General features: G+C 32.6%; 1 protein-coding gene across 1 annotated transcript; it reads right to left on the bottom strand.

Annotated features, from left to right (window-relative positions):
* Window positions 1-12,718: 12,718 nt before the first annotated feature.
* LOC137826401 (acidic leucine-rich nuclear phosphoprotein 32 family B protein) lies at window positions 12,719-14,498 on the bottom strand. Its single transcript, XM_068632360.2, has one exon. It carries the CDS (start codon window positions 14,271-14,273, stop codon window positions 12,831-12,833), a length of 1,443 nt encoding a protein of 480 aa, XP_068488461.2. The 5' UTR covers window positions 14,274-14,498; the 3' UTR covers window positions 12,719-12,830.
* Between the last annotated feature and the right edge of the window lie 568 nt (window positions 14,499-15,066).

Here is a 15,066-nt window from a genome sequence, read left to right as displayed (position 1 = left end):
TAAGAAATAATCAATCAAATCATTGGACTAACTAGGATTAAAAAAGAAAAATTTAAAAATCAAACCAATACTGTTATTATATATACGGTAAGTTCACATTTTTAAATAGATCTTTCTAACTTGTAAAAGCAACCCACAACTCTTTTTTGAAAGAAAAATATTATGTCTTTTAAAGAAAATAATAATCATGCATTTTACTACTGAAATCAAGATTTTTAATAATTCGAAGTATGGCATATTTAATGAGTCTTATTATGAGTGAGAGATTCTATTTTTAATTGTGTATAAAAAATTATTAAGAGAATGAATATCTATTTTGTAGCTTTTATGTTTCAAAGAAATTGATCTTTGGTGTTAATTGTTGTAAAAACATATTTTAATTAAGATAAGTGAAAAATTAATTTTTAAATCCAGTTAAACATATTTCAATTAATGTTGTAAAAGTATTCTTGATAGAGAATAACCTTTTTTTCTTCTAAAGAATGAAATTGGTTTGATAAAACCATAACCTTTATTTCTTCCAAAGAATGAGATCGGTTTGACGAGAGACTTTATTTTTAAGGACTAAATAACTAATTTTACTTTATTGAAAAATAATATTTTGATTGAAAAACTAAAAATATATTTCACTATTATATTAATCAATGCACGTATTTCTTTGAAGAATATCAAAACTAGTATTTATTATAAACAAAAGTTTCATCCTTTTTTTCTTCAAAAATCAATTCTTAAAAAAATATGATTCATTTTCATCCTAACTAACTTGTGTTTAACAATGACATCATGATTGAGATTCATGAATAAATCAAACATCGTACAGAATATTTCAAAGCTTAAATATGAAAAAAATAGAGAATGTCTTATATTACTATAAGAAAAAATGGTTTTAAAATGAGGTTTATTTTTATATTACGGAGGGTTAAAACCTTCATTAAGTCATTTACTTAGGGTTGTAGTTTTTCCCACTAAACCATTTCTGGAGAATGTGTTCTTATGGTTTTTTTAAACCTCAAAAAAGGTATTTCAGAATTTCTATTAAATACCACGAGTTTAAGAACCTTCATAAAATACCATGAGTTTCAAGACCTCCATAAAATACCATGGGTTTCAAGACTTCCATAAAATACTATGGGTTTCAAAACCTTTGTAAAATACCACAGATTTCAGAACCTCTATAAAATATCATGGGTTTCAAAACCTCTATAAAATATCATGGGTTTCAAAACCTCCATAAAATATCATAGGTTTCAAGACCTCTGTAAAATATCATGGGTTTCAAAACCTCCGTAAAATATCATAGGTTTCAAAATTATGAAAATTTATTTTTTTATTCATTTATTATTTAGGCATTCATGTGTTTTTTAAACCACAATTATTTACATCTATTGTATTTATTTATCTATGTTTGTTAAAGTATTTTTTCAATAAATAAAACAAATAAATGGATATAACATTCATCAATTGAAAAAATATATCAAAATATTGATAAAAGTATACCAAAATATATCAAGTAAATACATTGAAATTCAAATTCAAACACAAAATATGAGTTAAAAAAACTATGAGGAAGCAATATAAGACGAATAGTACTATAAAGTACTACAAATGAAAATATAACATATTGTTCACAAAGCACAAAATAGATAAAAAATCATTTCCATATTATACTACATTCTTCAACAATCACATATTCTCCTCTAGATGTCTTGAATTTGTTGGCACACTTCCTTAATCAGAAACCTACAATATAAACATGTATTACAGTTAGAAATGTAAATTTGAAAAATAAAACAAGTTATTTAAATTTTTAAAACATTACCGAAGAATGATTAAACATAGTCAACCGAGGAGGCAATTGATTGATAATAAACATATGATATAAATGAGTTAAGTAAGTATCATGTTCAAACTTAGCAAGCAGACTAAACATTTTTAATTCAACTTACTTGAGTTGTTATATTGAGGGTCTCATGTTCTATTGCTCTAGTCTTCTTGATAAATATTTTCTTCAATCCTAATAGAACTGAAAGGGATTTTGGTTAGGGGGAATCAATTTGGTACAAGTACATGGGTACCCACATTTGGGGCCACAAGAATTGGCATTATCTGAAGTTTGAACAACTTAGTTGCTAACAAATCCTTATACTAATTATGATCGTGGATATTATTGTTTTGTATAGGTACACTTCTTGGGCCTTGCACGCTTGAAAAGACAACGGGGATGGCAGTAGGGTGAATGGACCATTCCATCAACCCACTCGTCTATCAGGAGATTACTATGACAACCAATAACACCAGTGGTAGTAACCCCATAGAAACCAAATGTAGTACAACTCGAATAAATAGTTCTAGACGACCTTCTTCATGGGCCCTTGATCCTAAAAGGGTTCTCTTTTTCTTTGCCACCGTGTATGATTCAACTCCCATATTTAATTAACAAATCCATTACCTTGGCTTATACTTTGTCACTTGTTGTGAATTGCTCAATTGATGGATGCTTGAAATTGCAGGTCTAGCATGGGAACAATGTTGCTGATATACTTTTACCTAGGACGTTTATTCTCGATGAGAACAACACTCCAGGTCAAATAAGCAAATTGTTTACTATCATATACATAACAAAGCACCTCAGTCAAAAAGGACCTATACTGGATTGTTTTATTACTAAGTGGAATTATTAGATTCCTATTGTTATTTGTTTCAATATCAAATGAAATTCCATAATACATACTAAACCATCACAAAAAATGTTAGGATTTGTAACACGGTCACACTAGATCACCATAACAAAGTGCAAAGGTGCCAAGTGTGGGTGGCCATACTAGTGTACTACCAATAATTGTAGCCTATGTAACAAATCACTATCTCAAACATCCAAACCCAGTTCACCCTCGAATCCTGGTTTCAAACTATAAAACTAATATGCAATTTCCAATAAATCCAGGTCCAATTTTCTCTCGTATCCCCATGCATCCTCTTTCAATCTCTTAAAATCCAGACCTTACTTCACTTATTTGGAAACCAATGTTTGCCCAAGTCAACAAAACTATAACTACTTTTTCTGTAACTATAAAATATCCTTGCTAGATAGATTCCTTGACTTAGTCCTTGTTTCATCTTACCAAGATTCTATCTAAAAGTTTAGGAAATTAAGTGCATAAATTAAGTACTGAAGTACTTCCCACCAGCTAAATGCATTTTGTAAATCAAATTTTGAGTTCATGAATAAAACATCCATGAAAACATACAATATATACAAGTATTCAATATGGAAAATGATCTATTAAGACAAGCTAGACTCACATATGCTTTATTAGCTTGCACTTGAGAGACAAATCCAAATGCTCTAGTTGCACTGCACATTGTCCCTATTATATTATTGCTCCTGAAATTATAAAGTAAGCAGTAAACGTTAGCTAATGGGCATTAAGGTAAACTATGATCATTAAACTACAATAAGAAGAGCTTTACATTATATATTTATGCTTATATTAAATCAATGATAATTGTAGTGTATTCTTATGTGATCAAATGAGAAAAATACCACATCACATAATGGAGGAAAAAGTAGACACTGAGACTCGTATTTGAACAAATTCACATTATCCAATCACATTCTCTTATATATTATATATCTATTTTTGAGTTTACAGTAGGTTCAAATCATCTAGTAAAAATAAGGTCCTTGTGTTCACATTGAAAAATTTCCAAAAGCGTCGAAAACAAATCACAATTTTTTTTTTTGAACAATTTCACTAAAAAATTTATGCATTCAGTTCAAAGAGATTCACCGAAAATCACTCTAACAAATTCTATCAAAACCAGCAGAACAGAAAAAAAACCCACGCCAAACAACTTTTAACAAATAATGCAGAATTTACTTCTTCAACTAAATTGCATTTGCATAGAACCACCGTGATAGAGAACGAACTGGTGTGCGCGATAAAGCTCTCCAATTTTGAACAGAACCACCGCAAAAGATGCACTATTATGATCAAGCTTCGCAAATTGACTCACATTTTCAATACTTCAAGATGAATAAATCTCACTATTGTTTATCGTTTACTATTTTATGTTCGTCGAAAATCACAAAATTCTCCATTCGCGACCACTTCATTGTTCTCTAATCGAAGGATTTTAATAAAGCTCACAGAAAAATGAAGAAGATTATATTAAAGAAGCACAAATCGCAAATGAAAACACCAAACAATTCAAGCAAATATGAAAAACGTTTCAAATTCCTATTTGCACCTCCAAAATTACTGTTCACACCACAGATCCAATGAAAAAAACACAAAAGTTTCGTTTGATATTCTCAACTATGGATTCTTCTTATTGCACCACGAAAAATTTTCAGAAAATTTTCAAAAATGAATGTTGGAGAAGATGATAATGGAAACCTAACTTAAAAGAAAATTGCTATGGATCTAGTAGAAATTTAAGAACTCAAAAATGAAAATTAAAAGCATTCAATGGAGTTTATGACAAATTTGGACTAAACATGACTCTAGAAAAAACATTAATGATTATAAGATCAAAATGACTTAATTTACTGAAGAAGCCTATAAGAAGATATGTTTCAAAGAGAAGAACAAGAAAAGAGTCATACTTTTGCCGGTGTTGAAACTCTATCAAAATACTTTGCGCCCTAAAATATTTGTAAAGAACATTGGTTGTGTTTCATTTTCGGAGAACTAGTGAAAGAACCTAACCTTATATACGTCAAAATATGTTACACTCTCTAATGAGCTAAGCTCATGATCTATTGATCACCCAAATCTCATGTTTGTAAAAGTCAGGAGTGACTTGTTAAAAGAATACTTAATTAAGTCAGAAATGTCTTGTGGAAAGAATACTTGGTTAAGCTAAAAGTGGTTTGTTGAAAGAATACTTAGTTAAGCCAGAAGTGACTTATGTAAAGAATAATTGCTTAAGTCAGAAGTGACTTGTTGAAAGGATACTTTGTTAAGTAAAAAATGGCTTGTGGAAAGAATACTTGTGTGTACTTTGTAGGTTGAGTCTGCTTAGTAGAACTTGTTTGGTTGGTCAAGAACTGGATGTAGTCTGTGCGATCAAACAAATCAATATAAAAATATTAAGTATCTTTTTATTTTCTTTAATCTCTTACATTGCGTGTTATACATCTATTTTATTGACTAAAGAAGGAAGGAGAAGATAAATCAACCTTGCAAAAATTCTTAACTTTATTGGAGTATTCATTTGTTTATCATTTGACAACACACACACACGATATCAATGAAAAACTAAAAAAGTTTTAAAATACAATTCAATCATCCCTATTTTTCACTAATCCTTTTCGTTTGATGTGTGTTCATATAAAGTGATTTTAGGTTTCTTTGAAGATCTTGGTTTGATGGGAGAGATTGGGCTTTTGTGCTTAAAAGTAGCATTTTATCTGTGAGTGAAATATTGTCTTGAACTTCCCTTAGATGGAAGTTTAGGATAAACTTGGCTAGTTGAGACCAAGGTTGATTGTTGAGGAGGTAAGGCTTATACTTGTGCTATTGATCGAATAAACGTACTTGTGCTTTCGTAAGTGTGCTTGGGAAGTTTATTGAGTACATTAAGATGCCCCAATTGCTTGAGAATGATGAACCTTCTTCCTTTAAAAACTCATGTCTTGTCGATGTTTGTCATGGAGATTTTTATCTTCTTCCATTAAACTTCTCCTTCAATTCCATCTTCCATTGACTAAGCATTTGTCAAGAACCAACTATAGGCTTGATGGTTCCAGAGGTTCCTTAGAACAAGAAATTTTTACCAACTAATTGGACCAAATACTTTGTCCATATATTCCCTGCTCGTTCCACATTTACAAAGTTAAGAAAGCATTCAGGAATGAACTGATGTTCAATAACCATTATTATTACTTCTGCAACAGAGGAAATGAAGAGTGTCTTTTGTGCAACCTTCTTAGGAGCCATTGATTCTTTACAGTGAAGGCTTGAATAAAGATGAGTCAGAGAGGATTAAAGACTTTGATTATTTTTTTAAAAAAGAAAGGTTGTGAAGTATTTCCTTTTGCAAGATAGAGGAAGAATTGAGTTCCCTTTTGCGAGTTGGTTGTTGAGTTCCCTTTGATAGTGAATATGAAAGCATGGTGTCATGCTTCCTTAATTGTCTTCGATAAAAATTTTATGTCAAAACGCTTGGAGTGTAATGCATTAAAGGCTTTGTTGTATCATCATTATAACTCTTTAATGCAACTAAAATTCTCCAATGGCTACTCATTATGGATCAATTTCTAGTTCAGATGATGTTGACCACAATTTTTTTTGTTCTCTCGTTTAAGCTATTTCTTTGTTCATTGTACTCATACCATAAAGAACATTTTCTTGTGGTACCCAAATTGTATTTGGTCCTTGGTTATTAGTTCTTAATGCTTCCCTCTGTTGTATACATACTTGCTGTTTAGATTGACCACTGAAAGGGCAAGCAACTTAAACTTGTTCTTGATCATGCAATATGCCTCTTAAGTCAAACTAAATTAGATTTTATTGATGCTTATCCATGAAATAGAGAAGAGATTTTTGAGTTCACAAACTTGATGTTTTTTCATATTTAAATATAAAATGGAGCGTTTGTTTGTTCATGATATGACGACTTCTCGTTTGATGTAGTAAAAAAACAAGTCTTTAAAGAAAAATTAAAAAAAAATTGTAATCTTGTTCCAACATATTTAGAGGATGACAAATCATCTATATCAAAGATGAGGTATGATGCAACTTAATGTGTTTTAATAGAAGGGAGGTTAGAGATTGACGTGTACCTCACTTTTTCATTCAGTTGCATATGATGTTCCATGTTTGCAATGTTGCATATTTTCCCCTAGTCGCAGTCAAGTGATCAACCCTTTAGAAGCAAGCTTTGATACCAACTATGAAAATAAGGATAACACAAGAAGGGAGGGTTGAATTGTGTTTTTGTCTTCTTCTTTTTTTCGCAAATATCGTCTTATCAAATGCACTCAAATGATGATTGATTTTATCAAAGGATCATACTGTAACTCTTTCATAACTAGCTAACTTCATTGAATCATTTTTCTTCGATATTTTCTTATTGATTATAACAAATGATTATATTGTAATTCTTATGTTTGATATAATAATTGAATACATGATAATTTTTAAAACAAGCATCTTCAAAATAACTCTCCTTCTTAAGTTAGTACAAACAATAATATTTATATTGGTTCGTTTGTCACAACAAACTACATTCAGTTTTTAATCAATAGATTGAGTTGCACTAGGCAAACTAGTGTTGCAAGTACATTTCAAGTATTCTTTTGGCTTATGATCACTCTTGGATAGTCCCTTGAGTATTTTTTACACAAGCCACTCTTGACTTAACTGAGTATTCTTTTGATTCGCAGTCATTCTTGGCTTATCCCGTGGAGTATTCTTTCCTAAGCCAGTTCTAGCTCAAAAAGTGTTCTTTCGAATCACGACCAATTATGGTTGACCCCATCAAGGAGTATTCTTTTCCAAGCCACTCCTAGCTCAACAAAGTATTATTTACAAAGTCACTCATGGCTCAACGAGTATTGTTTTGCACCTAGCCAATCTTGGCTACTCCCTTGAGTATTCCTTACCTTTGGCACCTAGCCACTCATTGGCTCAATGAATATTCTTTTCCAAACAACTTTCTTGGCTAAGTTAGAAAGATTGAGGCTTCTTATGATTATCAAATCATAGAGTTTGTCTGTTAGGGAGTGTCTGCGTCTCTCAATGAAAACAAGATTTAAGATTTTTCTTAAAGTTCAAATTATGTGTTTGCTCTCTAGGGAGGGATTACATCTTTTTGACAAATACAAAAATAAGCATTCTCTCCTAAGTAGTTCTATGAACACTTGTAGTATTCTTCATGAAAATTTTATGAAACTAAGGATATGACATAATCTCTACTCTCAGCACAATGATCTCTCTCTTCTTCTTGAAAGTTCTAAGAAGTTTTCTGCATCTGAGCAACCTTTTGACACAAAGTGACTTCATCCCTTTTGATTTTCTTCTTGATGGAAGGCTTTATATAGACATTGAAAGAAGAATTCGCTGAGAGATTGTTTCTATCTGTTGAGTAGCTTCAACTTTTCTCAAGTCCTTTCTGTGTCTAACAAGCTTGAATATGAATGTTGCATTAAATGCACTCCTTCTTTACGCAATATCCTTGATTTTCGACAATGCTCATCTCCCTAGGTAGCATAGTCTTTTGCGCCATCACATGGTAAAAGTGCATACTATACATGGCATATAGCTAGGCCAAAGTCGAATTATTTTTTGTGTTAGGAAATTACTGAAGGAAGCAGCTTTAGCTCATGCTTCAAGAGATCATTTGGTTTGATGACATAATTTTTTGGAACTAATTTTATACTTCTTTTTTAAGGACTAAAAAAATAATTTTAAATATTAAAAAAAGACTTACTACAAGAAAATCATTAAATAGAAACCAATTTTAGATACCACAAATAATTATTTGTTAATTGACTAAATTAGATACTATTTTGGATACTAAAAAAATTATTGATTTCTAAATTAATTTTTATTATTGATAAATAGTTTATAAATTAATATTTAATTAGCTACCAAAGTTTTTGTTACCAAATTTTGAATCTAAATAATTGGTAGTTAAAATCTTGCTAATTTAAAAACTATTTATCAATAACAGAAACTAATTTAGAAACCAATAATTCTTTTAGTCTCTAAAATAATATCTAATTTAGTTAATATAACAACTAATTACTTTTAATCTCTAAAATTAGTTTCTATTTAATATTTTTTAATAGAAATTATTTTGATTGAAAAATTAAAAATATCTTTAAATCTCATACTAACCAATCCACGTATTTTTGAAATTTTTTTTATCAAATTAGTATTTATTACAAACAAAAGTTCCATCCATTTTTTTTCTTTAAAATTAAATTCTGAGATTCCTTTTTACCATAACCAACTTGTGTTTAACAATTTAACAATGACATCATGATTGAGATCCTTGACAAAGTGATAGAGCGAGAATATAACAACTACTTCATGCTACTTTGCTCTTACCCCACCTCATAATTCACATCATTAAGTGTTTTTGATAGAAGGAAATGACATCTTAACCGTTTTCAACTGGGTGCATGAATTAATGTCCTACAAAAACAAGTTTGATAAAGATTTTTCAAATCAACATAGTGTTGGATGCAACCACCATCTACCACCCTCACATAACAAAAGCATAGCATGTGGCAGTTACCATACATGCAGCTCACTCCTCAAAACCATTATTGGCAAAGCATGCATGTTATAATTATATGTTTCTTTCAACAGTGCAAATGCTAAATCATTTGTATCTCTTGATGATGAACCAGAATAAGATTGTTGCTTCAAACAGAGTCTTCATTTTGTCACTATCACTTGGATCAAGCATGTGTGTCATCTCCAATTTAGATAAACAAAAGTTCACATAACTTGTGTTGTAAAGTTGTATTTGTTCAATCATTTTTTTGTCATAATCTTCTTTATACTCACTTACAAAGATGATTGATTCTAGGGAATTTTTTTCATATCCTAAAATCATAATTTTTAGAAATCATTAATCTTGAAATTTATAATTTTATTAAATTTTTTTAAAAAATAGTTATGTACAAACTATTGATTTTATTAGGTTGATGAAAAACACTGTTGTTTTTACACAAATCAAAATGTTTTTTTTACTAATTGTTTTTGTTGGAGATCCCACATCGACTAGAAATAAGAATATTTCATTGTATATAAGTGGGTGCAAACCTCATCCCATGAACCGGTTTTATGGGGTTGAGTTAGATTTAAAATCCACTTTGTAATATGGTATCAAAGTCATTTAAAGTCTATCCTAACAAGTGTTTGTTGGGCCTATCGTGCCATTCGCTATCGAACCACCCATAATATGTTGTCCCACGCACGAGCTTCAGTAATTGGGCTTAATAAAAGCAGATTAACTAATATTGGGTCATTGATCAGTTTCGCTTTTGGTCATGTCGGTCGGTCTGAACCGGGTACCGAGTCAGAGTCTCGGTCGTGCTTGTGACGGTAGAGCTTCCCAAGGTGGGACGTGACGTTGGCGGCGTGACATGACAGGTGTGTGGGAAACACTCGGCACATGACTGCGTTGTCTAAGGTGTACAAGCTCATGTGTGTGGTGTATACGTCCATGTGCTCGTCGGGGTCAGTCATACTGTCATAACAGTCCATGTTCAAGCCTTTCCACATAGCTGAAAGTTGTGCCCCCATCACACAATCAATGAATGGGTGTCGACAGGATAAGTCTAGGGTACTGGTCGTGGGGACCGACCTATTCAGATAGGACTCACCCTCGGTCTCCTGGGTGTGGATTGCTTTCGGCTCCTCAATAATTCTAGGGTCGGTGGGGGTGGTAAAGGACTTCCCAGCTGGATTACCCAGTCCGCCAAACGAAACCCCTCTACCAGCTTTTTCTTCATCTCTTCATTCTCTTTTCGAAGAACAAGAATCTCCTCTTCATTCTTCCACTTCACCTCCTCGTTCCCTCTCTTGATCTCAGCCATCTCTCTCTACAGAGACATCACAAGCATCATCTTCTCAGCATCTAACATCCTCTCATTCGCCATGCTTCTGGTAGACACTATCTACTTCCCTCTTCGCACTGATTCTCTCGGCCCCACAGTTGACGCCAATTGTTCTTGAACGGGGTTGGAACCAAGAGAACGATTGAACCACTCCTCGGTCGGTCGGTCGATCGGTATGCACCTCACTCCTTCCTCTCGGACGAACTTCTGCGCTCTCACTCTCCCACCCCTCCTCTTCGTCTTGGACGAAAATAACCGCATTCGTAAATCAAAATTCTTTGATTTACGAATGCGGTTTTACCTTTAACCGCATTCGTAAATTCTTTTTTACCCTAAATTTTGAAGCTCGCCACACACAATTTCAAACTTTATTTCTCGTCTTTGCCTTCGTTTCGCGTTCGCACTCTGAGTTCGTCTCCTTCTGCTGTATCTGCATTCTATTTGTGCAATGTAAGTTTCTTGAACTCTCTTTCTTTCTCTTCATCTTCACAAATATATGCATAAATGTTTTTCGTTTTTCTTATATATGTTTTTTTCCTTGCATTGGTGGTTTCGAAGCACTGTTTCGTTGGCTGACATTCGTTTTTCTTACATTGTTTGGTTTCTCGCATTGCTCAGTACTCTTTCATTGTCTTCGTGGTTTCTTGTGGATTTTTTGGTTTGCTCCGTTGCTGCTTCCCTGTCCGCCGTCGCTTCTGCTGCCGCCACCGTTGTTGGCGCTCCCGTGACTCTTCATCAACGTTGGCTTCACACAAGATTGACGATGTTTTAAAATTTTTAATTTTTTTTTAATGATTTGGCATATACAAGTGCGGTTAAAGCAAATAACCACACTTGTAAATGGTATTTATAAATGCGGCTATATAGCCGCATTTATATTTCTTAATTTACAAGTGCGTGTTGATCAAATGCGGCTATAAAGCCGCATTTATAAATTCGAAATAACCGCATTTGTTTTATGTTTATGCACTAGTGTGTGCTTATTTATATAATTAGTGTGGTCCATTTATTGTTATTGGACCTAATAAACATATTAACTAATGTTGAGTCATTCATCAAGTCACGTCGGACCGCAATTAAGAGTGTCAGTTCTACTGGTACCTTAATCTTTTAATTCATTAACCATTTAATGACTTAGTAAAAATACCATTGTATTTTTTAATGAATTTTTTATTTGAATTTCGCAAAGTTAGATTTTGATTTCTTCTACAAGAACGTATTTATAAGAAATTTGACCAAAAACCATTATTTAGAAACATTATTGACTAAAACACTAGTGAAAAATGCTCATAAACAGTGGGTTTTTAGGACCTTAGTCACTAATTTTAAGATTGTAGTATATGAACAAGTCCAAATATTATTATTTTTAAATCAAATTTAAGAAAAATGTTATCCAACTTAAATTTTTGGAAAACTAATTTATTTCCTGTGAAACATCCCATATAGAAAAAAACATAAAATAAGTTTTTTCATAATTAAAATTATTTTATATATAAATTAAAAATCAAAATTTGAAAAAACTAATATAAAATAGTTACAAGCTAATTTATCTAATTTAATTTTAATTTGTATAGAATTTTTTAGTTTCTTTGTTTTAAAGTGTTTAGAGATAAATTTGGATTCAGATGAGAAAAAAGGTAAAACATTTTTTTTTCATTTTAATAATTATTTTTTAAATTGATACACTTTTTAAAAAATAAAACAATAACAACAAAAGTTTTATTCTGTCTAGTGAATTTTCCAATATGAATCAGAGTGTGACCAGACTCCCTCAGAGATCAAATCTTAAAAGATATTGTTCACCATGATGTCACTGTTAACAACTTTCTCCAAAGTTTTTCCTGGTTTTTCTCTTTTTTTTTAACTAAAAATCATACTATGTACACAATATACTCTTCTCATTGATGTTTGCAGTTATTTTCTTTGCATGCATATAAACCATAATATAAAAATGAAATTCACCCCCTTCTTCTTCCCTTCAAATTCCAGAATGAAACTGTTTCCCAATTATCAACACAATTCAATAAACTTGTTCACAAGTTGACCTTTTTTAGACTAACTTGTGTAGACATGTAGTTGGTTATAATCATAACAGCACAAATGAAGTCCTTCCATAATTAATTAAAATGAAGAAGATGAAAAGGAAAAGACATTATATTGACATACAAAATATTTACTTCTGATCATGAAAGAAATGCAGAATTTCTGTCTTATCAAAGTGACAAAAAAATAAAAGCAAAAACTAGTTTCAATGGTTACTTTTTCTACCATACTTGCCAACATGGTTGAACCATCCAAAGCCTTTGAGGGCCTTGGAGAATTTGAGAAGGTTAGGTCTCCCCATTCCTAAATTCATCTTCCCTGTTGAGAATTTCAGAGCCTGTAAGCAGCACAACTTACCCTCCATGTCCTCCTCTTCCTCTTCCTCTTCTTCATCCTCACTTTTCTCAACCTCACCCTTCTTCCCTTTCTTGGTGTTGCTCTTCTGCAGAACCTTGTTGGACTCTGTCTCATAAGTCTCCCAAAGCATGTCCATTCCTTCACTCCCATCTGCATTGTGCCTTTCCTCAAAAAGCTTGCAAGCCAAGGTCCTCCTCCACTCTTTCTCCACTCTCATTGAACCAAAACTCCCATGATTGGACCCAAGTGCTTGACTACTCCCTATGCCTTTTCCACTGTACACCCAATTGCTCTCTGGACTCCCAACATTTGATTCTAGTCTCTGTGATAAAGACTTCACCAGCCCTGGTGCAGCAAAACCAAATTCCCCATCACTCACAGGACTCACTTTGTTGGTGTATATGTCTCTATTGCTCATCACTTTGGATCCACTTCTCAAGGGCAATTTCTCTTTATTTTCTTCAACTTTATTGTACTCAGCAATCAGTGGCTTCTCTTCTTTCTGCTCCTTTTCACCAGACAAATCTTCTAACCCTTCCTTTGCTTGGAACAAGCTTTCTAGGCACTTGACTTCTACAATTGGCATAGTGGCTTCCACTTTATCAACTTTCTCAACTGGGTTTTCATCCAAGATTTCTTTTTGGTTCTCCACATGTATCTCCTCCTCTTGGGGACAATCTTGTTCAAAACTCTGTCGGGCACTAAATATAGGCAAATCTTCCGATGGAAACTCCAACTTTGGTTGTGAAAAAAGGTTTTCATCCAATTTAGCACCAGGCTCAAGATCTCCCATTGGACAAGAAACTTCTCTTCCTTCAACTGAGCACTCAACATCAACAGCTTCAAAGCCTTCTGGAAATTCTTCCACTGACTTAGGCTCAAACACTTCAAAGATTGATGCTTGGAACATGACAAGATATGCTTCAACCTCACCTAGCAACCCCATTTCCTCATCCATCTCATCAGCTTTGGAGTGAAGCCATGCCAGAAAATACTGCAAGGCAGAAAGAAGAATACCCCACTTGGACTCAGGAGTCTCAGAACCACGCTTGTCCTGAACAAGGTTGTTGGGAGTAAAAGTGAGAAGGGCCACAAGGAGAAGGGCCGTGGTGATGAAGAGAGGGGAGAGGAAAGAGAGGAGCCTGAGGAGGTAAGGGAAGAAGAAGATGAAGTAGGAGAAGTACAAAGGGTGAGAAACAACAGAGAAACAAAAGTTGAAGAAGATGGAGAAGAGGTTACTGGATAACTCATTCTTCTTGGTGGAAGTGTCTGAGAAAGATAACTCAGTCATGTTTTGTTCTTTTCTGTGTGTTGTGACCAAAGAAGAAGAGAGAAAGAGAGGAAATGGTTTGGTTTAATAGAAAACTAGGAACGGTGTTGTTTTGTGTGTGGATTGTGTTATGATTTTGCTTTTGGAAGTGAGCACGGCGTGAATATAGGGAAAGAGATTGGAGAGAGATTGAAGGAATAAGCGAAGAAAGAGTAAGAAACACTTCCATTTATGAAGAAAAAGCATCTTTACAAACTTTCCCTCTTCTCTCTTTTCTCTATAACAACCAACCACCACTTACCCACCTCAATTTTCTCACTAATTAAATTACAGAAAAAAAAATATTACTTTTACATTTATGAATTCAAAAACACGAGTTTATAACTGTGAAATGAGATAATATAATTTTAAAATTATTATAGTTTATATTTCAATAAAAAAATTATTTCTCTAGTTTTAATATCATACCAGATTCTCAACATATCATTAAAGACAAAATCTCTTGTGTCACTTTTTTTTCATATTGCATACACCAATCTTATATTTCTATCTAAATTCTTTAATTATTTTTGAAAAACTTATTAAAACCCTTTATACATCACAGTAACATCTGTAATTATTTAAAAAGCCACAACATATAGATATCTCGTGTGAGTGTACTATGCAATAAATAACTGATACTTAATCACATATAGTTGGTGTAATAAATAATATTAAAATGAAGCTTTATATAGATACCCATACATATAATTTGATGTAAGAACTGCACAAAATGATTGGGTGAGATTTTATTCAAAGATCATTACATTTGGGT

The sequence above is a fragment of the Phaseolus vulgaris genome, chromosome 8, assembly GCF_051622355.1.
Source record: "Phaseolus vulgaris cultivar YP4 chromosome 8, ASM5162235v1, whole genome shotgun sequence".
NCBI classification, from domain to species: domain Eukaryota; kingdom Viridiplantae; phylum Streptophyta; class Magnoliopsida; order Fabales; family Fabaceae; genus Phaseolus; species Phaseolus vulgaris.
This window is presented reverse-complemented; position numbering and strand designations above follow the sequence as displayed.

What these genes read in the sequence shown, in the direction of transcription:
- LOC137826401 (XM_068632360.2), bottom strand. Translation starts at nt 14,273, where the DNA reads ATGACTGAGTTATCTTTCTCAGACACTTCCACCAAGAAGAATGAGTTA.